The sequence below is a fragment of the Lissotriton helveticus genome, chromosome 9, assembly GCF_964261635.1.
Source record: "Lissotriton helveticus chromosome 9, aLisHel1.1, whole genome shotgun sequence".
Taxonomy (NCBI): domain Eukaryota; kingdom Metazoa; phylum Chordata; class Amphibia; order Caudata; family Salamandridae; genus Lissotriton; species Lissotriton helveticus.
The window spans coordinates 1134187250-1134213984 of record NC_136070.1 but is presented as its reverse complement, the minus strand read 5'-3'; the positions used below and the strand labels follow the sequence as shown (position 1 = coordinate 1134213984).

Genomic DNA, 26735 nt, shown 5'->3' with positions numbered 1-26735 from the left:
TTACATTGACAATTTGTTGTTGATTACATGTCCCCTTAATTTGTTGGCTTTCACTTAGTAACTCAGAGTGACATCTTGAATGTATTGCTCTAATAGTGTCTGTTTCCTTCAAACAACCATCTTGACCTGAAATATTGTCATTGATTTTTTTTTGTTGTAAAAAATTTGTATTACATTTTCACAGAACACGCCTCTTGCATGCAAACAGTGAGGCTTAACACTTAACGTCTAGTGTCCATTTTTTTAAAGAGGCCTAGCCACCTTGAAGAATGTGGGTTCTATTTCTAGATGGGACGAGCGTTTAATTTGCTACACTGAAATGAGTGTTAACATTATCTGAAGACCAAGGCATCAAAGCACTGATTTGGGTTACAATTAAAAGGTAATTTCTCGATGTTGACCCTAAGATCATTGGGAACATTTCTTCGAATGGTCCTTTATCCTTTGCCTGATGGGCAGGATACATTGCCTAGGTGAGGGGATTTCTGGCATATTATGGTTGATGAAATTGGCTTTGTTGGCTGGGCAGTGGGGATTGTTTGAAGTCTTACCAAAAGATCCACAGACGTCTGGGGTCAATGGGTGTGGTAAGAATTAAGTGCTTGGGCGTGTTTGCCTGCATTTGTTTTGAAAGGCTCATATGTTTGACGGTCATTAATCTTTGTTCGTAGTCTGAGAAGGGTTTTAGTTTCCTGTAGCATCTCCTTGGTATTGGTGTACATGTTGATTTTAAGAAAGTTGTGCAATGTGTTTGCTATTTAGCCGATTAGCTCCATGAACCCAATAGCTGCAGCCAGCGACCATTAAACATCCAGGAGAGGCCTGTTCAGGTAAGAGCAGTGGGGGCAGGGTGGCGTGGGAGCCGACATACGACGGCGAAGGAAAATGACCTTTTTAAAAACCCGAAAACCGCTTCTCTTGTGTTCGCCGCATTGCAGAGTCTGCGATGTGTTGAGCGCAAGGTAAGAGGTTTTCATTTTTTGAGATTTGATTTTCCCTAGTCGTCGTATGTCAACTCCCTCCCCACCCTGCCCAACCTCTTACCTGCACGGGCCGCTCCTGTAATCATCACTGACTCATAAAAGAGTTTTGTTTGGGACAATGCAGGTCACTTGGTCATTAGAGCTTGTATCTGGGAATGTCTTATCAAGTATCAAGATAAGGGTAGTTCCTCCTTTGCCAAACTTGTCACCTAAGGTTGACCCAAGTGGTTGATAGTCCTATCGCAAGAAGACCTGAAGGTCAGAGCTTGGTGCCCTCAAACACCCGCTAGGGTGTCATGCTTCATCATTGGGAGCTTCTCATCAGGCCGGCGCTGCAATGCATGATAGCATACAGTAAAAATATATGAAGGTAGCAACACGTAGAGGTACCGTGTAGATGGTGGTACAATTACATACATCTAATCCACGCACGTGATCTTGTGGGTCAAAGGCTTACACACATGTTGTGGTAGTATCTATGGTTTGGTATGGAAGTGACTTCTCAAAAGGGGCAGATTAATGCTCCTTAGGAAAGATGGAGGGTCCCAGTCAATTTGAGAACACCTTCATTAGAAAAAGAAGAGAAGCATCCAAGGTCATAGGTTACAAATCGGGTATCCTGTGCCAAGACTAACATACACTCTGTTGGTTTAAGGAATTGAAAGTAACAGTGGAAGACTGCGTAATGTTGTGTCATTAACATAGAACGAGGTACATATGTTAAATCTATCTCTAACTAAGCAGGATCCAGTTGGATTTAACACCATTGTGTGGTGGTATCATCAATGGAAAGTTAGTTTATGGAGAAGTGTGGTGCTTAGATAGCCGAGGCAAGAGTGCAGTCTAGAGATGTTAACAGGTAAGGAAGTGCCCCTCATGTTAAGTCTATGTCCCATCGGGGGGTGGGTGAAGTTGTGAAGGTAATCCACCCCGTTGTTGACATTGCAGGGCAATCCCCTTATCATATACTGGCACCGGTGGTGCCTTCCCCCTGCCTTTAAGTTACCGCAGCCATTCTGTAATGCTAGTGTGCCTGATACTCTCAGTAGTAACAGGAGACGAGTGGTGGTGTCAATTACATAGTGGGTTAGTTAAACAATGCCAAACCCAAGGGTAGACTCCCGTTGCTATGGTACCGGCACAAGTCGATTCATAATCAATAATGGAACTCAGGACCTATACCAACCTGCTTTTATTTCGACCCTGTATCTGTTTCCTATAAAGATTTTGCCTTTTGGATACCAGAGCCTATTTTAGTCATCACTCCACTAGTTACACGGTTGGTTAGTCCCCTCACTCGCACTCATTTATCTGGCGTCCTCTGATCAAAAGATCTCCGACAATGAGCCCCCAGGCCCGTCCTGCATTGCAGCTCCGGCTGACGAGGAGTGCCCAGTCATTAAGCATTACACCTAACTGGTGTGTGAGGGCACCAGGATCTGACCTTCACGTCTTCTTGCGACAGAACTATCAGCCACTTGTGTCAACCCTAGGTGAACATTTTGGCAATGGAGGAACTACCCCTATCTTGATACTTGTTAAATTATTACCAGAGAGAAGCTTTGGTATAGGGCCTCTTTAAAACATTTTTCTCTTCCTTACCTCATTTAATTTTGATTGGGAATGTCTCTCAGGGTTGTCTTATTCGTAATAGTTTCATAATGCTTATTCAACAGATGCTATTTCTAATTTGGTCTTTTTCAAACTAATAAGAGCTTTACTCTGTAAAGTGTCAGAAAATAAATAGTAATAGGTTATAAAATTATGCAGCATGTTCCAATTAGATGAAAATAACAATCTTCAGGAAATAACTGTTTTCCTTGTGAACGAAAAGTGAGGATACAGCAAGGATACACTGATTACAGATCATAATTACCAGAATCTCGCCTTTTGTTCATCGTGTCAAATTGATTCATTCTCAGAGATAAATGTGTGCCAAGTGACCCTGGTTTCGTGATTGCTCATTGGTATTGCTTTAAAAAAATGTTGCACTGTTGGCGTTGCTAGCGATAACTGTATTTATCAAGCATTGGCAACATCAATAGATCTCGCCAGTAGGTTATGCGAGAGCTACTGGCTTTGTCAAGGTGTTTTTTTAGCCATGTGGTGCAGCTCCACTGCTGCTGGGCAGCATGACTGAAAAGTAACGTAAAAAAAGTGCCAAGACTGGGTCAGTGCATCAGACGGCTTTTCTTTGGTTAATTTCAGCAATGCTGCACAGCAGCTCTGCCGCTGTACAGCATGCTAAAACAAATTGTCAAACCCAGTGAGACACTGATGGCCATGTTCCCTGCACCATTCATAAAAGAGCAGCTCGAATATGTACATGTCAAACATGCAACATGGAGGGGGGGTTGCAAAGGCTAGCATTGTTGCACATTTCCAAACCACTGTCCTTTTCTGGTGCCCTGTCGTGTCTGCAGGAGGTATCCTAGGTTGCTGGAGAGATTACTTCTGGTTAGCGGGAATTATATAAAATACCATAATTTAAACAAGTAATCACACATTCTAGGTCAAATTAGCGTGACCTTAATATAAATCAAAAAGCTATTCTGTCAACAATGATGAGCTTTGGTGTCTTTGCAATACATTGCCCCCCCCCCCCCCCAAAAAAAATGATAGTCCTTTGTCAGAAGCCATTATTGATTAATAATGGCACACAATGCCACTCTGGTAGTCTATTAAACAGACAAAAAAACATACAATGAAATAAACCCTCCATCTCTTGTTTGCTAATAGGGCTTAGAGCTCTCAAATTCAGTTGGTAAAAAAAAATCAAAAACAAAACAAGAACCAGCAAATAGGTGGTTAATATTTAATAAGGTATGATATGTACTGCATGCACCCTTTTTTTCTCTCATTATGCAAATCGGCGGCTGAGGCGCAGGCAATATCGCCCTGTACTACAGCTCTAACCGAATTAAGGATTAATGAAACAGCTGATGTGTGTGGTTACAGCAAAAGAAATATGATAATGATCTGCAAAGAATCGCTGGGCTCCTTACATTGCACAATTTGCATTTACAAGCTACGGCACTAATGCAGAAGTGTTCACATTTTTCACCCTTAATAGAGTCGCAGAGCAGGTCTTTAAAATTCGCAATTCGCATGAGTTTCTGCTTTGTATTTGGGCTGGGAAGGATGGGAGGAGTGCAGCAATCTAAAACCGCTGACGTGCATGCGATATGCCAAACTAGGCAATGCTTGACAGCAATTTCATTGTAATGAGAAGGCGCAAGAGCCTGGCAATTAAATTCCAGTAGCAGTAGAAATAAACAGTGGACCGTGTAAGAAACCGTGAACAGGGTAGCATTGATCCATTATAAATGAGACCGGGGGGCTGATGTTGAGTATATCCAAGAAATAATAGTATTCGAATGTGAAGTGTAATGTATTGCAGCTCCCGTGCTCAGTGGATTAAAAACGTGGTAAATTATAGTTCCTGAATTGATGGCACACAACTATATTTTGCTTCTACTTTCATAGTTTGTCATGCCATGTTTGAAACAGTGAGGTTCTCTTCATCTTCAATAATGTTAGGGCCATATTCTTTACACCATGTGATGCAAATAAACATGTGACATATATATTTCACAATATAGAAGAGCATGCTGTATGATAACATGTGAGGAAGGGTATATAACATGTAGTCCCACCATTTCCATCACCTTGTACAAGTCGGCATAGTAAACTCCTACACTAGCTTATTCCACCTTTTTGTGCGTATTGAAGTCTTCACCGACTTTTACTCAATAAGGAAGTCCAATTTCTACTTGTGGTTCTGTCCACTTAGCCCTTTTATTGGTATTACTCTTGCTGCTCAATCTCAGTCTGGACTGGTGCTTAAGTTGAGCTGGTGTGTTCCAGGTACTCAGCACTGGCACATAATTGTCAACTCCGGCACTTATAACAGTCCACCACATAGTGGCGCTGCTTGTCTAATTTATAAATGTGCAGAACATTTGTTTAATATTTTAATATACATTAAAATTATAAAAACATGTTACTGTTGGCGTGGGCTGGGTCCAAAATGTTGTCATCAGTTAGAGTTTAAGCTCTCTCTTCCGTGCTAAATCTTTCTCAGTGATGGACCTTGGAAATGTATAAGAAGTCAAGAAGCAAGTTAGACATCTCAAACCTGAAATTCATTAATAGTTTAAGTTCAGTCAATGATGAGATTTGTAATGTCGCTTTAAACTTTATTGCTCATTAAGAGATTAGTAAAGTTCTTTCTTTATTTAGTTAGCCCATTAATCAAATAAGTTTACAGAAAGTTCATGAAAAGAAATGGTTAGAACAAAGCATCAAATAATAAGATTGCATTGAGTGTGTTCCGAAAAGGAATACGTACTCTATCCTATAAATCAGGTTCAGAACTTTAGATTCTAAGAACCCATAAATAATTCTTATACAATGGAAAAGAGTGAAATTAAAACACAATAAAGCTTCAAAGTTGAATTAGCGTAGCAGTTCCCCCCCATAAAGAGTAGTTAGTAAGATTAGACTTTATGAATCAAAATAAGTCTGCATGAAGTTGCACTAGCAAGATGTCATATCAAATAGTCTAGGCACAACTGTCAGAAGTTTGGCCAGGGATAAAGGGAATAGCTGGCTTAAAATCAACCTAGAAACATGCGCAAATATAAAAGTCAAAACATGTCAAACATTGTAGCAGGCTTCTTCCTCCATGAATCAGTCAGAAGACAGCGTTCTTTTGTAAGCAGGTTCAGCTACTCCATTCCCTCAGAAAAACATGGAGGTAAAACTTTTTATCACATGGTTAGCTTCTGACAGCCTTGCATCTTTAGATTGTGGAAACATAGGCATAGTTCCCACAGGCCTTAGGCATCTATTGACCTTCTGTATCTCAACTTATTTCACTGCGAGAACAATGAAACACAAACTAAACAACTACAATCCCTCTTTGGTAATTCCATCCTTCTAAGCTATGAATCGATCATTATTGTTTAAATACAAAAAATATTCTATTTAAACGTTATATGAAACATAAGAAAATAAGTTCATGTCATTCAGGAATATAATGTTGCTTAATAAAGTAATACATTTTGTAAAACCGAAAGATTTTGCAGTTATGACAACCTCTAACCATGTCATTCTTGGGGCAAGCTTCTAAATCACGTTGTGCACATTTCAGCAATATGGAGTTCCCTTCTAGCTGGAAATGCTTGTTTCATGGCCTTTTTAGTGCCTACATGAATAACAATGACTGCCTACTGACATTTAGCACATTTTAAATGTCGGTTTAAAGTTGTTTTACATTTTTTATGGCAAATTTTGCATACAATGCTAATGAATTTAATTAATTTTCACTGTAATGTATAGGCTCTAGTACTACCCAAGCTATTCTTATAACGTTGGGTAGAATTAAATTGGCTGATTTTTCACTGGTGCAAGGTTAGTAGGTGTATTGGTGCTGTTATTTGCAGAGCTGGCAGATAGGTGGTGCAAGATGCAGTGGCCTCCTGATGTTGTCTCTGCCACTTATTATTTTTACAAATTAAACACTGGTCTGAACACTTCACTTCCCTCTCCAACTCCTCGATGGATTTTTTTTATTTTTTAGCTAGCACTATTCAGCGGAGAGTGGTGGTGCCTGGTCATTCATTGTGACAGGGGAAGGAGGAGTTTTTCTCCCCTGGCTATGCATATATTTTGTGTTTGTAGCATGTCAATAGGTCTGTGAAAAGACTTGAAGCATAAAAGATGTTCATTTCCACATGTAATATGCTAGAGTTCTCTTCACTGTGAGGTAATTGTAGATCTCCACTCTTTGAATATTCTCACATTTCATACCATGTTTGCCACAAAAATGAGTGAGATGCATTGTAGAGTCACTTTCATGTAAATAGATATTGTCAGGCACCCTAGTCAAGACCTACAAGTGATTTGCAAGAGACATCATTGCTTTTACCCTGGTTCTTTTCTGTGGGTGAGTGAAAGCTTGCTGCAATGGGAACCTCTTTATTGTATTTAAGTCTAAAGAGTGGAAGGAAGTGCAGCGCATCAGTGAATGTCATATCTTCTGTCTTCCATCCAAACCACTAAGAACAAGTTCCTCCCAAATACCTTTCACTATGGATAGAACAACCAATGACAATAGATATACTTACTATGGCTCCTACCAGTGAGACCAGTTATTGTGATTTCTGCCCTGATTATTTTCTGCCTTTCTCCTCCAGGGCATATGCCAGGAAGGTTTGGGTCTTCTGGCATTGTGTTTATGTTTAATGCTTCTAGGGGCAGGCTTCCACCCTGATCTGGTGGGACCGTCGACTGATGTTTGCAATTGAATTATTGTACCATGGACCCTGATTTTCTTCCTTCATTCAATGGTACACTTCAACATAATCTTCCTGAATTCAAGAGCAGTCAGCAAGAATAATTGGGTATGGAATGGTACTGCCATACCTGAAATAATCCGATTTGTCTGACATCACAATAGACAAATCTTATTAATGAAAAGACCCACATAGATTAGAAGGGCCTGGTTGTAAGCATCAAGTAAATGGCATATTGCTTGGGGTTTCACCCTTCCAAAAAATAAGAATCTAACTAAAAAAACAATAAGAGGTAGCTATTGTGCCAAAGATGGCTTCCAAGCCATGAAAGCCATCATATTATCTGAAGTAACTGCAATGGGTTACAAAAGAAGTGCACCTCAAACCACCTTTTCCCTTAATTTATTCATCTACAATCTTTGTATACAGCAATGGATGCATTCCATAGGAAATATTATATTGCATGTATGCATCAGATGTGAGCTCTTAACTTAAGACACCAATGTCCACAGTGCTAGCATTACTGTCAAGGATAGAAACCAGTGCTGAAAAGTTGTTACTGCTAGCTCCTATTGCTCTGGCTTAGTTTAATGCACATCTGCAAGGATGGTTCTCCATAGTTGAATGACTACTTAAAAATTTCAATTCTTGAGGAGCTTCGCGCGCACCCAAGATGGTCGCGTGAGCACAGGGCTCCCGGACCCTCGCCACCTCCATCGACTATCCTGTACTTTATCCTGGTTCGGACGACGGGTGTTTATTGGCACAGTTCTACTGTTCATTTCTTTGTTTCAACGAACTTTTTTGGACTTCGGGGTCCAGAGCTACAGACTGTCGCGGCTTTCTGGCCTGCTCCCACTGCCGATCTGTAGCGGTTTCCAGATCTGAGACTGGCGCCACCTTCGCCCTTTTGGTCCTACATTCGCCACCGCAGTCATCATTTTTACCCGTCAACAGGCGACCCGTACGGGTCCAGAATCCAAGATGGCCACCAAGCCTGAGGGTGGGAAGCGCGGGCCTAAACCGGGCGTTCGAGGGAGTGCTCTACAAACGAACATTATGGACCGGTACACTCATGCTAAGGGTTCACCGGGAGCAACAGCTAAAACCTCGACGACAATGCCGGAGGACTCATCGATTGAGGACGAGCCCTCGCTGCGCGACCTAATGGGCGCCATCACTGGTATGAAGGCCTCATTGGGGCAACAATATGAGGCCTTGACTCTCAAACTGGATACGGTGGCGATTGATGTCAATCTGATCAGGGCGGACTTGGCGAAGACAAACGAAAAGGTCAAATCCTTGGATCTTAAGACCTCTAGTCTGGTCACCGACGTCTCTGACTTGCAGGCGGAAGTCGGGAATCTGAGGAAAGCCAATGATTATTACTCTGGGCGCCTAGAGGACTATGAAAGCCGTGCCAGGCGCAATAACATCCGCCTGATTGGGGTCCCGGAATCATCGACTGCTGCCTCGACGGACCTATTGGTGGAAGACCTGGTGCTGAATCACCTGGCGCCCAAGGGTCTCAGCAAGTTTTTCGCTGTCGAACGTGCACATAGGATCCCCGGCGGCACACCTAAAACGGGTGCTAACCCTCGACCTATCATTGCGAGGATTTTTCATTTCCGGGACAGAGACGCTATCCTGCAGGCTTCGCGGCAGTCTGGTCCCATTGCCTTTGAGAACTCTACTGTCAGCTTCTATCCGGACTTTACACAACAGGTCCAGAAACAGAGACTGGGGTTTCAGGGGGTCAAGAAGAGACTCCGGGAAAGGTCTATGAAGTATGCCATGCTCTTTCCGGCCCGTCTGCGGGTGGTACATAAGGATCGTACTTTTTTCTTCGACCATCCTGGGGTTGTGAGTGACTGGCTTGACACGCTGCCTATGGATCATGAACCTTTTGAGGACTCTGGCAAGTCGGATCGGGCGGAAGGTGGCCCGACGGAGCAAGAGTAACTGTTGACTTTAACCCCGTACCTTTTCCGTTGGCTTTGAACTGTGCTATGCTGTGTTCTTGTCTTTTTGGGGGTGGGTGGGGGGTGAACGGGTCCTTTCTCCTCCTGGGTTTTCTTTTCGTAGATTAGTTGGGTGGTTGGGCGACAGGCACACTGCGAGTTTATGGGGCTCTTTGGTCTTCAGCAGGGGTGCGGGGTGGGGGGGTATAGTTGTTTTGACATTGTTGGGGGGGCTGGGTTGTTTGTTTGAATTTTTTTGTTACTTGCAAGGCGAAGGAAAGGCGCACTCCTGTTTTTTGCAGTTGCTCTGGGTGTGGGGCCGGGGAGGGGCTGGACACGGGGATGGGGGGTAGGGGACTTCGGTTATTGTGTTGGAACGTGAACGGGTTGGGGGATGGGATTAAGAGGAGGGTGGTGTTGCAATTGCTGAAACGTTTGACTCCAGATGTTGTCTTACTGCAGGAGACTCATTTGCTCGGCAACAAGTGCTACGCTTTGAATAGGCGTGGTTATCGCCTTGTGGCGCACTCAGGTTTCACTTCGGGCTCTAGGGGGGCGGGCATTCTGGTTCGGGCCTCCCTCCCCTTGGCCATTGATGATGTCATTTTGGATGATAAGGGACGATATGCCGCCATTGTGGGGCGCTGGGAGGGGAAGGTTCTTATTCTGATTTCTGTGTACGTGCCCCCGGGCCTCCAGGCCACCACCTTTGCTGATCTGAGTGGCCTTATCCTGGGCCTCCCCGAGGGTCTGCTTTTGGTTGGGGGCGATTTTAATGCGGTGGTCTCAGGAATGCATGATCGTTACCCTCCTAGGGAACTGCAGAGGGCCCAGACTTGGTTGAGCGACTTCCTGGAGACGTTGGGTCTCACTGATTGCTGGCGGTTGCTTCATCCGGGACAGTTGCAATATACCTATCATTCTGGTGCTCATGGTAGTCTCTCGAGGTTGGATCACGTTTTACTGCCCTCGGCCCATGCATCCCTCATACGGGAAGTTAAACATCTGGCACGGGGTATTTCGGACCATTCTCCGCTTTGGCTGGTGGTTGATGCACGGCAGGGTTCGGCGGGCCGCGTGGCCCCGATCAACCCCTGGTATTTGAAGGACCCCAGGGTCAGGGATGAGCTGGTTAAGGCACACGATTGTTATTTTGAGGAAAATGTGGGCTCTGTGTCCTCCCCTAGTGTACTTTGGGAAGCTTACAAGACTGTCATTCGTGGCCAGGCCCTCTCATTGATTGGTAGCGTGAAGTTGGCCAACCGTGCTGAGACGGTTCGACTTGAGGGGGAGGTCACGGCCCTGGAGGAGGGCTTGGAATCTGGGGTTACCGCTGAGGGGTTACATCTACTGGAGTTGAAACAGCATGAATACAGAGCTCTGGTCACTGAAGCTGCTAAGGAAATGGGGAGGGAACAGCAGGGACGCCTGTATGATGTGGGTGATAAGGCTGGGAAACTGCTTGCTTGGTTGGATAAGAGAGAAAGTGCGAGTCGTGTCGTCCCTGTGATTGTTGCGGAGAATGGAGAGTGTTATACGGACCCTGTTGATATTGTCGCATGTTTTGCTGATTATTTCCGCGAGGTGTACTCCCAGGTGTCTGATCGATCGGAGCAGGACTCCCACCTGTTATTGCGTGATATTGCACTTCCCCGATTGTCTGATATTAATAGAGATGCTCTGGATGCTCCGCCTACTGTGGACGAGATTGCCGCCGCTGTCCGTTCGGTCCGATCCGGCAAGGCCTCGGGCCCTAATGGGCTCCCCATTGAGCTATATAAACTGCGCCCGGATTCGCTAGCTCCTCATTTGCGCTCTATGTTTCTTGAGTCTTTGGAGGTGGGGTTTCTCCCGCCAGACCAGAGACTGGCCACTATTGTCATCCACAAGGATGGTAAACCTCGGGATCGCTGCGCCTCTTTTCGACCCATTTCGTTGATTAATGCGGAACCTAAAATCTTGGCCAAGCTGCTGGCGACACGTTTGGCGACCGTTATTGGGGACCTGGTTCACCCTGATCAATCCGGCTTTATACCGCATCGTAACACGGCGCTTAACCTCCGAAGGTTGCATGGGGTTCTGGCACGGGCCGAGACGCTGCGTGAGCCCGCCATCTTGGCGTCCTTGGACGCTACGATGGCGTTTGATACAATAGAATGGCCGTATTTGTGGGCGGTTCTTGCTAAGTTTGGTTTCGGTTCGGACTTCGTTCGGTGGGTCAAATTGCTTTACGCCGGTCCCATGGCCCAGGTGGTGGTCAATGGTCGGGTCTCTGCGCCCTTTGCTCTGAGCAGAGGGACGCGACAGGGCTGTCCCCTGTCCCCCTTGTTGTTTGCTCTTGCCTTGGAACCGCTGGCGGCCTGGTTGCGGTGGGAACCGTCCCTGAAGGGCATTAGATGGAATTCGGAGTTTGAGGACCGTGTATCTCTCTACGCTGATGATATTCTGCTTTATCTTACGTCACCCCGTAAATCCCTCATTGTACTGTTTGATGTCCTAACATCCTTCCGCAAAAACTCAGGTCTTGTCATCAACTGGTCTAAGTCCTGTGTATACGTCCTGTCGGGTACCGCCCCCCTTCTGCCAAGCGGCTGTCCTATCGCGATTGTAGAGGATGGATTTAAATATCTAGGCATTTTTATCTCGCTGAGCCCTGCACTGCGGTTCGACCGTAATTTACTGCCCCCTCTTCAGCGCCTTCGAGCAGATGTGGTAGCCAGGGGGAAACTTCCTCTCTCTCCCCTGGGTAGAGCGGCATTGTTTAAGATGATGTCTCTGCCCCGCTTCCTCTACGCATTGCAAAACACACTTGACGTTGTCCCGGCTACTTATTTCCGTGAGGTCGAGAGTTTACAGAGACGACTGGTTTGGGGGGGTAGACCCCGGATTGCCATTGCGAAATTGTCGCTCCCGTGGTACGACGGTGGAATTGCTTTGCCTGATATCCGTCGCTATTATTGGGCGTCTCAACTGGGGGCAATAAATCATTGCATGTATGGCCCTTTGCCGAATCCGGCCTTCGCGATGGACAAATGGTTGTTACCGGGGGGCGACTACAATAGAGCCCTCTACTCGAAACTCACCCCTCGCAACGTGACTGGCCGCACTAGGACGGCCGTCCAGGTATGGCGACATGCTTCCATGGCGCTTGGGTGGTCTGATAAATTGACTCGTGCCACCCCCCTGTACGCATCTGATAGACTTGGCTCACTTTGGCAGTCCCGGGGGTTTGATAGGTGGGACTTGATTGGTATCAGCAGGATCGATGATGTTTGGACTAAGGGGAGAATGAAGAGGTTTGAGGAATTGAAAACCGAGTACGCTTTGAGCGATCGCGAATTCTTTCGCTATGCACAGATCTGCCACGCGGTGCTCTCGGTCTTCCCCTCGGGTGTGGAGATTCCGGAGTCGTCCCCGCTTGAGGACAGGGTACTGGATGGACATGTTCCTGATAGTACGATTTCGCTTATTTATAAAAAATTAATCAACTCCAGGTCTGATCTCCTGTTTCGACTTCGAGAGGTCTGGACTGGTGATGGGCTGGAGCTGGACGATGAGGACTGGCAGGCGGCGATCTCCTCCCCTAAAGAGGTGGCTATCCAAGCGCGCCTTAGATTTGTGCAACTTAAAATCCTGCATAGAGTGTATGTCACTGGTCCCCGTTTGGTGCATATGGGCTTCTCTGTGGATGGTTTGTGTCGGCGTGGCTGTGGTCTCCTGGGCACTTTTTTACATATCATCTGGGAGTGCCCTGAGATAGTGCGATTCTGGACCCGTGTGCACGATGTGATGAGTGAGGTTACCGGGGTGCGATCGATGCCGGAAGCTAGGAGATGCCTGCTGAACGTATGGGAACCGAATGATTACTCCGTGTCGCAGCTTCGGTGGGTGACCTTGGGCAACATGATTGCCAAAAGAGACATTGCGCAATTGTGGGGCGCTCAGGGCCCGCCCGGACTTCTGAAATGGAAACAAAATATGGACTGGTGCATGTTCAGAGAAAAAACTGTGTATATTTCTCATGGTACCCCCCGGAAATGGGGAAAGATATGGACTCAGTGGAACACTTATCGTGGTGATATATGTGCCCCTCCTCTTCCCGACCCTGATGTTGTATCTATGTCCCCGTAACCCGAGGGTTCCTTCACACACTATTGTATACTGTTGGCAATTTGTTTCTTCTGCCCCCCCCGCCCCCCCCCCCCCCCACTGTGCAACTCTTTCTCGATAGAACGAACGCCCATTGGATTGTCCTTCCCGCTCCAGCACCATGTAATGCAACGTTGTGTATATTGATCTCTTTTTCTTCCCTCCTTGCAAGTTGTTTGTGTTTGTGTTATAAAATCAATAAAAAGTTAAAAAAAAAAAAAAAAATCAATTCTTGAAGAGTTTTGTATTGTTTATTATAGATTCTGGTAAGAACCCTGGATCATCTTTGCTCAGAAGGCCAATGTAGAGATGGCAGTGGGTGTTGGCCATTCATTTAATTCCATTTCTTGAAGTTGTCATTTGTGCTTTTATCAGCGTCTTGTGTGACCATCCTTACAGTCTGAGTCAACCTCTTAGAATTACCCTGAACAAAATATTCATCTGAAACATTATATACTCCGTCAAGCATTTATTTGTGCTAATTTACTTTCAAATAATTCCTTTGATATCGTGAGACTGTCTCTTTAGTTTGGTAGTGGACGACGAATATGCACAGTTATGGACTTGATTATTCCTTTGAACCCTTTTTGCTCTTGCATTATTTTCAAAAGATATGTACACTATGTAGGATTTATTTCTTGTGAGGGCTCATCACTGGTATTAGAAAACTTTGGGGAAAGCAAGCGAACAAGAGCGTCAGTGGAAACTGAGTCGGAGCAGATAATTTGCATACCCACAATCCTTTGTACGCAAACGGAAATCCTTTGAGGATTCTCATTACTGTGGAGACAGCTGTACTGGGGCCAGAGCAGCAGCTTTTCCTACATGGAAACAAATTCTAATCCTCTCATCCTAGTGTTGGAGAGTAATTGCACATGCACATGCAGATGCACAGTTAAAGAGACAGGCTTTTTATTTTCGTGAGAACCACGACTGCAACGGCTGTTTTGCTCTCATAATTACGCCTCGGTGAGCTGTTTACATGTTATTGCCCCCCCTGTGTTTGGAACATGTTTTTCACGGAAGGTGAATTGAAAGATATTCTAAATAAATAATGCTTTGTGTGCTTCCTGCTTATCTCTGTGAATCTCCTAGTCACAGTGCGCTGACACTTACTCACACCTTGGGGGAAAACGTGGTTGTAACTCCACTGTTATGTAATGTGTATAGTGAAATATTAGGATCCTTTTGTTAAGACAATTTATGTACATCTTTAATTTCCTAACCTGGCAAAGAGTTTGTGCGTTTTAACCTTGTGATCGGATCAGGTGGGAGATTCTTAGTAAAATGCTGAAGTACTTCAGTTTCCCAGCTATATTGTTCCTTATTATTATTATTATTATTATTATCTTGTTTATTAATGCTTTGGCATTAATTAATGGCATGGGTTTGGCTTGCCTTGCCATTAAGAGAGGGACACATCAAGGAGTTTCTTTGTCCCCTATTCTCTTTGACCTAGTTCTCGGGCCAATCTTTAATTACTTAAGTTGAGATGCAAATATTGACGGTCAACTAGGAAGGAGTATTGTCTGTAGGTATTGGTACACACTGATAACTTATCGTTACTCTTGAACCCAGATGAATATGACACTTGTCCAATAAGTGATTTATCTTTAGAGATGGTTTTCAGGTATACACTGTTCTAATTGAGGAATGGGGCTCTGTCTTTGTTCAGAATTTATCGTATAGGTTATGTTCAACTTCCTGAGATTAAATGGCCTTCAGAAAGCATTAAGTACTTGGAAATAACAATCTAGTTGGGGGGCTTTGATCTTAGGTAGTAATGATTTTAAGAGTCTCATTTTTAACTTTGTATTGGTGGGTAAGTGTAGTTTTCTAAAAGTTACATATTTGACAGTTTAACCATAAATTACAGATATCATCATTAACTTTAGTGTGATTTGAGGAACTAAAGAGGTTGGAGGAAATCCTAATATAAATGTTGAGGGGAGAGGTTTCCCAGATCTTATTTGAACATTGCTTTGCATTCCAAAAATTACGAGCTTGCTTTGCAATACTTTGAAGAAGTTGTCTTTGGAAATGGAAGAATCCCGAACTACAATATTTTGAGAGGTGTTATCAATGAATTTCATGTATACAGTGACCAAGGATTGTCTTTTGTTAAGCAAACAATTTGCACAGAGTATATTTGAATTAACCTCACCTTAAAGAAGATAGTTCATATTTGGCTTTGATTCCGCGAAAGCGCCTAATTTAATGTATTATTTTTCAAGGTTGGAATCTTATGAAGGGAAATAGCGTTTGCTCTAAGTTTCAAATCCGATCAATGGGTTTAAAAATAATTATGCTAGGATTTGATGAACACAGCTCTTTTAAAATTCGAAGATTTATTTCATGAAAATTTTGGCTGTGATGCAAAACGAGTATTTAGAGGCTTTGGAAGACATCGAGAAGCTTGAATGTGGAGGTCTAGATACTTGATCAGAGCTTTTACCCACCCCCGGAGACAAATGTATATAAATGAGTGTTGTTGAAAAGGCTTCTTTATCTGAGCTTCCTAACTTTCCCTCTCTGTCTACTTACCTTTTGTGATTTCTGTACTTTTCTTTTGCAAGGGTGTGTTTTTTTTAGTTGTTTTTTTAGAGCAGTGGCATCTTGTATGCTCTTACTGCAATTAACATAATTGTATTGCTCTTTTGCAAACTATCTTTTTTCATACTTCATATTGCAGGGTGGCAGCAGATTTGTATATAGCAAATTTCAGTAAAAATAGGTTGATCCCAATAGCACAAAAGAAGGAGTTATAATTAAGTGTGAGTAGGAAGAATTTAAGTCTGAAAGTGAAATGGGAAAAAGATGTTCTCATTGGCACTAAGAAATTAGTATTGGGGGAGGAGATGAAGAAGTGAGGTTTACATCACAGTAGTTTGTATTTTTGAATCTTGCTAAATGAAGTGACCTGACATGGAGATGGGTAAATATAAAGGCTAGAAATCATTTTAAAGATCTTAGCACAAGTCCTTGTTTTTTCTGCTCCTGAAATTGGCTAATCTCCAAACTTTTAAGGCCTTGAATTCATTGGTTTGTAGTATACATTTTAGGGAATAAAGAAGTTCTTTATATGCCCCTTCTAAAGAATATTTTAGAATTGAGTTGACTAGCGCTTATGACTATGAAGTGGTGCGTTATTCATATTTTACGGCATTTGTGTTTTCCATCATAATTAAATAGCTATATCCATGAACCCTTTCCACGTCTAAACCTGTGTACTTTGGTCTTACGAAATGTTTCCTCTGATTTAATAAGCAACTGCACCCATACTAAGGCTTGTGTGTCATGCTAGCAAAGTCTAGGAACAAACATGGTGCACTGTATAGCTAGTTAACATTCAACCGTACACATTGTGCCCAAGAGGAACTCTCTGACATAGAATCTCTGAAATCATGTTTTCAGGGATTTTATCTCGGAGTAACTATTGAACTGACTGCACTGCTGCCTTTAGTTCAACCATTACTTCCTATTTCATTTCTGACTAACCTACGTCTTATAAATCACTTCTAGCGCATGTTTTCCTTGAATAAAATAGTCGTATTTTCTAATTGTGTTTAGAATGTTTTGACAATCATTGCTAAACTATAAAATGTGTTTACAGAATCTTCCAATGCTTCTTTGTTGACAAATGCAGAGAAAATTGCTACAATAACAACCACGCATACCCCTCAACAGACACCACAGGAGACGAGGTAAGTTAATGTGCCTTTATTGTGTAATAATCAAATAAGATTTCTAAACTATTTTGAAATTGTTTACTTAACGCCAACATAATTCTAAAGCCTAGAAAATTTGACAGCGTTGATATTTAATATTTAAATTTGGTCAATTTACTTACCGAAAGCTAATGTTCTGAACCTTAGTCCGTGTTCAAGATAAGTTAAAGAACAAAAAAAGTGTGAAGGTTAACACACACACTCTCCTACACACACTGTACTCATTAAGCAACTCCAATTGTAATCTCCAAGTATACATTTCTTATTTGTGCAATATGCAGCTGGTGTTTTGTTGTGAAATGGATGGTGTTCTGGGAATAGGGCAAGTGCATAACTAAGTTTCACTGTTTAAATAACCATACTATAAATGCATCTCTGAAAGTTCAGTTATTACTGGGCTGATCTCTCTTTGAAGTAGAATTATAGAGAGATTTGCTATTGTTCCTTTTTTGTGTTCTTGACATGATATCTGGTAAACTTCCTTCCTCCGAGTTGTTCTCTGTCAGTCCAACTTTGAGCTCTGGCAGTTTCTAAGTTGTCAATATGATTGATATCAAAGAAAACTAAGTAGTCGTAGTGGCAAACGTTGAAGATTGGGTAATATGGTGGCTAAAGGCAGGTAGGACCATGTCCATTAAAAATGAGAGATGGCTTGCAAGAGGCATAGAGAAAGAAAAACCGACCTGTGGATCCTTAAGGATTTTGTAAATCCAGGTATGTTAAGAACATGATGTCCAACTTTAAGAATGAAGTTGAGTCAGACGTTAAACATTTAATATTGTCACTTCAACACAGTTGCAGGATCCCTAAAATGTGTTGCTGCAGGTTTATTTATATGAATGTATGTAGTGTAAAAGATTGTCAAGTCCGAACATGATAATGTTGGGCTAGGACACCTGCTAGTTGTATATGCCACATGATCTTTGGGGACTATTCCGCACAATGTTTTAGCAGTGTTTGCAGTTACAAAAAGCAGTGGGGGGTTTTATGGCTACAGTAGGAGGCACAAGAAGGAACGACTGTTCTCCAGTATTAGGGGTGTCTTTCATAGATTCACATGCCTGAATCATTCCCCGTCGTCGGAGTAGGAGTCCCACGGTATATAAAAAAGCAATAATATGCCATAAAATATATAGCAAATATCAGAAATACCAAACCAGGAAGTAAAGTAGCACCAGCTACAGTAGAAAAAACTTCCACACTAGAGGCTGTCCTAGTCATTATGTGTTAGTCCAAACTGCAGCCAATCAGGCAACAGCACCCACCAGAATGTTCTCCCCAGAGGCTCAGGCTCTCAGATTTTCTACCGCACGTCGTGTGAAGGGAGTCTCCCTGAGCTCTGCTCAGTTTTTCTTCAGGATTAGTAGTTTCTTAAATTTTTTCAGATGTCTACCTCTAAGTCCCTTTTTAGGGCTTGTGATTCTTGTGGGAAACAAAGATTATTCAAGGAAGATCCCCACAAAAAATGTTTATATTGCCTTTATCCTGACCATAAGGCAAAGGAGTGCAAGATCTGCCGGACCTCCCCCCCTAAGACCATCAGAGACAGGGAAGGACGACTTCTATTGTGGCTCAACAGGCTAAAGGACAAAGAAGACCCGTTATCTGAGGTAGGAAGCATTGCCTCTGGTTCTTTACTAATGTCAGTTAAGAGGAAGGCCGAAACTGAAGTTTCATCTCCAAGGCGAAGGTGTTAAAGAAGGCCCAATCCTCTCTGGATGCCTCGGGACCTAGTGTTTCTCATAAGACTAACACCTGTTCAGATGGATAGTACGCCCTCTAAGAAGTCTGGGAAATCTGCAGTTCCCAAGAAATCTTCAAAACCTGTGCCTCCTAAATTGCCACCTTTGACAATTTCAACGTCAAAAAAGGAGTGCGTTTCCTCTCATGTGGCCACATCTACTACCTGCACTATGACTTTCTCCTCACCTAAGCCGACTTTAGTCATGTCTTCAGCATCATCACCGACGTTGGTTCATGTGCAGATCAGGCCTATCTCGTCGTCAGCTGTAGTCCCGTCGACGACGGCTAAGGTACCGTCGACGAGCTCCTCGTCTACGACTCTGATGTCGACGATTGGCTCCCCGTCGACGAAGAAAATGTTGCCGTCGACGAAGCCCTCGTCGACGATGTTACCGTCGACGATAAAATCCTCGTTGACGATTAAATCCACGCCGACGAAGCTACCGTCGACGACGTCCCCGTCGTCGACGTTGCCGTCGACGACCTCGTCGACGAAGAAATCCTCGTCGTCGATGAAATCACCGTCGACGAAGCAACCGTCTACGACCTCGACGACGTACCAGTCGACGATGGTACCGTCGACGGGACAGGCCATTCTGCAGCAAAAGACTGGTTTGTCGGCGGCGGAGGAGACCCCATCAACGCCAACACTGTCAAGCTGCACTACCTTGCAGGTTTGGTCAGCTCAGTCATCGGGGATACCGTTACCTTCACCTGCGACCACGGCTACGTTGTTGAAGAAAAGAGCTACTAATGACGCGATTTCTTCTACGCCAGTAGTTCCAGAGAAACTTTTGGATTCAGATGAGGAAGGGTCCTATGAAGATGAGAATTTTGGAGTAGCCAGAAGTCCGTCTGACCTCCGAATTAAGGTTCAAGATGATATGGAGGAAGACATGCATGAAATGGAGTCTGTTTCACATGAGGACAGACCTGCTCCTACCTCGCAAATGCCTGAGGAATTATTTCGCAATCTCCAGTATATGCTCAGCGATTACTATAGGCGTTTCCCACCTTCAGAGTCGGGTAACTCTCAGGTATCTACTCCAAGACCTAGAACAACAACGCCGCTTTCGAAGCAGGCACAACCAGTTGTGGCAGTGACGTCGGGGGAAGAACGCGCAAGGTCGTCTCCGTCAGAGGTTACAACTCCTCAGGCATAGGATGAAGAGTATTCAGATCATGAGGAACAAGAAGAAGGAGAGATTGACAATGAGTCAGAATCGTCGGAGTATGAGGATTACAATGAAAACACGCCCTCTCCGGCGGAGCCTGCTACAGCACAGTCACCTCCTGTGGACATTGCCACATTCCACAAGATCATGGATAGAGCAACAAGGAGGTTCATGATTACTATGGAATCTAAGCAAGAAGACTGCTTCTTGTATGATTTTAAATCTACGCCACAAAAACAGAGTTGGACCATTCCTATCATAGAATTCATATGGAAGGAAGGACTGAAGATAATGTCCAAGCCTAATTCTTTGCCAGCAGTGCTCCCGAGAGTGGATAAGAATTATAGAGCACCAATTTCATCTCCAGCGTGCCTCGTTGGACAGGCGAAAGCAGACTCTGTAGTAGCGCAGGCAGCGCAAAAGAGGTCTTCTAACCCTACATCTCAGGTCTCTGTTCCACCGGACAAAGAAGGGAGACGTCTAGACTCTATCGGGAAAAAGGTTTCTACGATTGCAGCCACAACCGTTAGGGCTGCTAACTCTCTCGCTATATTAGGGAGATACGAGAGGCAGATGTGGTCAGACATATCGCCGTATGTGGACAAACTCCCCGAGCCAGATCGGGCTGAAGCTAAGACGATCCTTCAGGAAGGAGAGTGTCTCGCCTGAGATAATAGATGCTGCAGTGGACGTTGCTGCCACAGGTTTTCGTCAATTAGCCGGTGCAGCTGTTCTCAGGAGGCAAGGATGGTTGAAGGCAACATCCTTTCGGCAGGAGGTCCAAGCTAGAATTATAGATATGGCATTTGACGGAGAATTTTTATTTGGAAAGCATGTGGACGATGCTCTAGAATCTATCAAAAAAGATACTGAGACAGCGCGTTCGCTGGGCACCTTACAATACAAAAAGTCTTCCTTTCGTGGTGCAAGAGGAAGAGGGAATTTCTCCAATAGAGGAAGCTATAACCAGCAGCGCTCCTATACTTCTACCCAGGTGTCCCAGGGGGGGTTGTACTGAGGGTACCTGCGGTTCTACCGTCTCCGTTCTAGGAGTAAACACAAATGTGGGCTCTCTCAGTAGTGCTTTTAACGAGGGTTTTATTGGTATGTATGTTTTTCTCTGCATACCAATCACAGTGTCCCGGAAAGAATTATAAGTCTCTTGAAAAAGGGGGGGGGGAAACAACTTCCAAGTCCAGGTAAATCAGGCTGGGGAGTCTGTGCTTTAGGCGGCCTCGGTGTAAGGGTCCTGGCTCAGTGGATTCCCCTTCGCCGGTGTCTCCCTCGTCAGCACGGTAGTCGACCCAGAAAACAAACAAAGGACATACAATGGGTTACTGAGACGTCCTATTTATCAAGTGGAGGGTAGGGGAAGTGAGGGAAACAAAGTGTCGGTGCTTTATGAAAAACGTCACGCAGTGCTCTCGGTGCTCGTGAAGGGAGGGGCACCTGGGACGCCTTTCACTCTCGGCAGCGGAAGCGTTTTACTCGGTAGGGCTATTCCGACCCACCCACTCCGCGACTCTGCCCCGTACCTTGTTTAGCCACGTTCCTCCCTCGGGACCGTGGCGGGGCGATGGGTGGAAACGTTGGCCTCCTGGCTTGTAGAACTCCGCTGGGCTCGTCTGCTCTCCGACCTCTTCCTGCTTCGCCTCTGTGCTCCTTCGCGTCCTCTCCACACCGTCCACCTCCAGGGAAACGCCGTCCGTCGATGATGAGGTACTTCCGCCTTTTGACGTCGCGCTTTGAAAAGGGGGCGGAGCTGCGCCGTCCTCGTCGTTCCACTTAAAGGTACCACGTCCCTTTACTGCGGATGTCCAGCAATCGTCCTGAATCTCTTGCCACTCGTTCTCGGGCAGCTGTAGGGACAATGGGCAGGGTGAGAGAGCAGTAGTAGACCACCACTCCGAGTCAGTGCGGGGCTCCCCCGGCACCCCACCGTTACACCAGGGTAACCAGAGATACCAGCTGTATCGTCAACAGACTTACGGGCAGAGAAGAGGAAATTTTTCCCAGTCTCGAGGAAAATCCAACTATCGTGGCAGAGAGAATAAGAAGTGAGAGACGCATCCTGCCACCACTTTGTCCCAACCCGAACCAAATTGGAGGAAAAATATCCCAAAATTACTTGAATTGGTCCAAGATTACCACGGACAAGTGGGTTCTGGACGTAGTAGCCAGAGGTCACATTTTGGAGTTCGTACAAACTCCCCCAAATTCTCCCCCAAAAGGACCGCCTCCAGCACATCTCAAGGAGCTGTTTGCCCAAATCAACATTATGATTCGAAAGGGAGCGATAGAGAGGGTACCTCATCATCAGAAAGGAAAAGGATTCTATTCGAGGTTTTTCCTTATCCGGAAAAAATCGGGGGAATGGCGACCCATCCTCGACCTGCGTGCCCTAAACAAATTCCTCAAAAAACTGTCATTCAGAATGCTGACACTCCAGGAAATCCTCCAATTTCTTTCGACGGGAGAGTATATGGCGACACTCGACCTTCAGGATGCATACTTCCATGTCCCAATTTTTCCAATACACCGGAAGTTTCTAAGGTTCAGAGTGGCTGGCAGGGACTTCCAGTTCAAAGTTCTTCCCTTTTGACTGCGCTCAGCCCCCAGAGTGTTCACAAAGATGCTGGCTCCGGTGGCAGCCCACCTTCGTCTGCAGTCAATACAGATATATCCATATCTAGACGATTGCCTTATCAAGGCCAGTTCTTTCGACATGGCAAAAGCTCACATTCAAAAGACTCTGTCATTTCTGCAAAACCTGGGTTTCACAGTGAATTTCCAGAAATCAAGTCTAACACCAGCAAGAAGGAAGACTTTCTTGGGAGCGACACTGGACACCAAGCTCGCCCAAGTATTTATCTCAAAGGAGAGACAGGAAAAGATACAACGGCTGGCGGCTGCACTATTGTTAAAAAGCTGCGTTTCAGTGCGCATGTTCAAGTCCTTCATAGGGATGATTTCTTCCTGTATTCTCCTTACCCCCAACTGTCGTCTTCGGATGAGGCCCCTGCAGGAGGAGCTCAGTCGCCAGTGGATACAGGTGTCGGGGTCTTTCGACGACATCGTACAGATAACACCACGAATCCGAGAAGCGATTCAATGGTGGGGTCAAAGTCGCAACATAGAAGTGGGATGCTCTTTCCTCACGGAAGTGCCCAGGTTCATAGTGACAACAGACGCATCAATGACAGGCTGGGGTGCACACCTCCAAGGCATGACGGTCAGCGGAAAGTGGGACAAAATCCAAATGAAATGGCACATAAACAGGCTCGAATTACACGCCATCTTTCTAGCCCTAAAGTCCTTTCAGGCGACCTTAGAAGGTGCCACAGTCTTGATCCGGACGGACAACACCACCTGCATGCATTATCTAAACAAGCAGGGAGGCACAAGATCAGCCCGGCTGTCGCACCAGGCACAAGAGATTTGGAGTTGGGCCCTGACTCACAATATCCATCTGTCAGCTGTCCACGTTCCGGGAATCGCGAATGTGTTGGCGGATTCTCTCAGCAGATCCTCAAGTTGCACTCACGAGTGGGAACTACACCAACCATCTCTAGACCGCATCTTTCAGACATGGGGGCATCCGGATCTGGACTTGTTTGCGACACATCAGAACCGGAAATGCCCATTCTTTGCAAGTTGGGTTCCACACAAGGACTCATGCGGGGATGCCCTTTCAATGAGTTGGTATCAAATATTCGCTTACGCTTTTCCACCGATACCACTGATCCCGAAAGTCATCAAGAAGATGAAGAAGCAACCATGCCGGTTGATCCTGATTGCTCCACGATGGCCCCGGCAATACTGGTTCACCGAGCTGCTTCTTCTTTCGGAATGCAACCCGATCCAACTTCCTCGCATTCCGAATCTTCTCTCTACCAACAAGGGCAAGGTATATCATCCGAACCCGAACTCGCTGAAATTGTCGGCTTGGCTCCTCAGCACATGGAATTTGCACACTTAAACATTCCGCAGGATTGCCAGGAGGTACTGGCGAAGGCCAGAGCTCCATCTACGATCAAAACCTATAAACTTAAGTGGAAGCGTTTCTGTACATGGTGCCAGTCTAATGGTCTTCATCCCATTCATGCCAAGCCAGAGCAAATTCTACCCTTCTTTTTGCACTTGGCCAGATTGGGTTTGGCGCATTCTACTCTTAAGGTCTTCCTAGCTGCCATTTCCAGATTTAGTCAGGATGGATCTGTTTTCTGTCCGAATTATACAACAATTTTTCAAAGGATTATTTCGTATGTTTCCACCTGTGCGGAAACCTCCTCCTACTTGGCATCTGAATGTCGTACTGACTCAGCTCATGCGTCACCCTTTCGAGCCGATCCATAAGGTGGACCTGAAATTTGTAACATGGAAAGTGTCGCTGTTACTAGCTTTAACATCTGCTAGAAGGGTTAGCGATATTCAGGCATTCACATCTAAATCGCCTTTCATCCAATTTACCACTGACTCGGTAGTACTACGTACTAATCCAACGTACATGCCAAAAGTGCCTTTGGATTTTCATTTAAATGAACCGGTTGTCCTTAAGACATTTTTTCCAACCCCGCAGTCTCCGGCTGAACGAGCATTGCATTAGTTGGATATTAGGAGGTGCCTCAAATTTTACCTATCAAGAACTTCTACCATCCGAAAGACAGACCAGCTGTTCGTGGCTTATGGGCGGCAGCGCCAGGGCTGTGCAGTTTCAAAACAGACCATTGCTAGATGGGTCTCCTCTACAATTGGACTTTGTCATCAGCAAGCCGGTAGGCCCTTACAGGCCCTGCCAAGAGCACATTCTACAAGGGCGGTTAGCTCTTCCACTGCCCTTTTTGCTGGTGTGCCTCTTCGACAGATCTGCAGAGCTGCTACATGGTCTAGCAGGCACACCTTTACTAGACATTACTGTCTGGATGCAGATGCTTCGGTTGGAAGAGCAGTGCTGCGCAATCTTTTCAAATAAGGTGAGCCTCTGTTTCCACCTCCTCATTTATGCTCTTTAGACATTTTGTCAGATGTTTATGATTGTTGGTTTACATGTATACTGTATTTATATATTGTGTCCAACTCTCCTTCCAAGAAGGGGAAATGATATATATATATATTTATGACACTCTGACGTCTACGAGCATTTTGCTGGGAGTATTGCTTACTATTCTGATTCAGGCATGTGAATCTATGAAAGACACCCCTAATACTGGAGAAGAACAATAGTTACTTACCTGAAAACAGGTGGTTCTCCAGTATTGGTGTCTTTCATAGATTCACATGCAACCCGCCCTCCTCCCCCCAGAGACTCACTCAGGCATTATGGGGTTTCACTCCTGTGCGAGAAAATCTGAGAGCCTGAGCCTCTGGGGAGAACATTCTGGTGGGTGCTGTCGCCTGATTGGCTGCAGTTTGGACTAACACATAATGACTAGGATAGCCTCTAGTGTGGTAGTTTTTTCTACTGTAGCTGGTGCTACTTTACTTCCTAGTTTGGTATTTCTGATATTTGCTATATATTTTATGGCATATTATTGCTTTTTTATATACCGTGGGACTCCTACTCCGACGACGGGGAATGATTCAGGCATGTGAATCTATGAAAGACACCAATACTGGAGAACCACCTGTTTACAGGTAAGTAACTTTTGTTCTTCAGTTTGGCGGAAAATAAGCAGCAGACTTGATATGATGAATACAGTGGCCCGATGAAGTTGAAAGAGGTGATTTAACAAAGACAGTGTCGCCATTAGGCAATCCAATACTTACCCTGCACTACCACTACCACAGTGCTTTACACATTCACGCCCATGGGGGGGGGGGGGACTTTGAGGGACAATAAAGTGTGCAGAAACTCACCGCTGTTTTTGCTTTTCACACGTGCCATGCCAGTGAGCAAGGAACTTTTCCGAACCATGTTTGGCGATATGGCAACAAATTCACTGTGAAAGCATTACCTCGTGTGCTGCGGGTGACCGAAAAAATGGATTAAGCATACGTCGGATGTGGTGTCTCCTTCGGTGCGAGCAGTTTTCTTCTGGATATATATATATATATATATATATATATATATATATATATATATATATATATATATATATATATATATATATATATATATATATATATATATATATAATTATTTTTAAGGGGATTCTGAACTTTCATACCACTTACCATTTGGCTACAGGGTTGTACTGCCCATTAATCTCATCAGATATTATCTAGCAAGGAAGCAAGAGGATCTGCAGCCATACGTGGCTTCTTTTAGAAGGACTAATGCCACAGCTGGTGCCTCGGTCACTGTCCCTGGGGTTTGTTGAAGCAGTCACATTGGGGGCATGAGCAGAATGAGAGCAAAGAGAGTTGAAAGAGGGACAAATGCAAAGAATTGATGGAAAAAGATGAAAGGAGAAAGGCTGTTTTCAGTGCGTTTGCGAACGCTGCTTTTAGTTCCCAATCTGGAACTGTTCAGCTAGCCAATGTCACATAAACAATTATGTTACTTCCCCAGACTGTATAGCCTGATTTGGCCACTCTCCCTAAATTTATGATTGGTTGACTACCAAGCATTGCAGGCAATATTAAAGGCATATCATATGTTGCCTACTTGGCACCCCCCCCCGTCCTCCAGTTTGAAGTTGATGGTCTTTTGAATGACAAATATTTAAGATTATACTTGATCTATTACCACTGCTAT

At 44.6% G+C, this 26735-nt stretch overlaps 1 protein-coding gene across 12 annotated transcripts in view; it reads left to right on the top strand.

Moving 5' to 3' along the window:
• Nucleotides 1–26735, top strand: part of MAGI1 (membrane associated guanylate kinase, WW and PDZ domain containing 1) — a 1290512-nt gene that overhangs the window by 1234854 nt on the left and 28923 nt on the right. For all 12 annotated transcript variants that reach the window (XM_078661551.1, XM_078661549.1, XM_078661547.1 and 9 more), the window contains one exon: nucleotides 17006–17096. In XM_078661551.1, the coding sequence (XP_078517677.1) occupies nucleotides 17006–17096 (91 nt within the window). The remainder of the gene's footprint in view (nucleotides 1–17005; nucleotides 17097–26735) is intronic.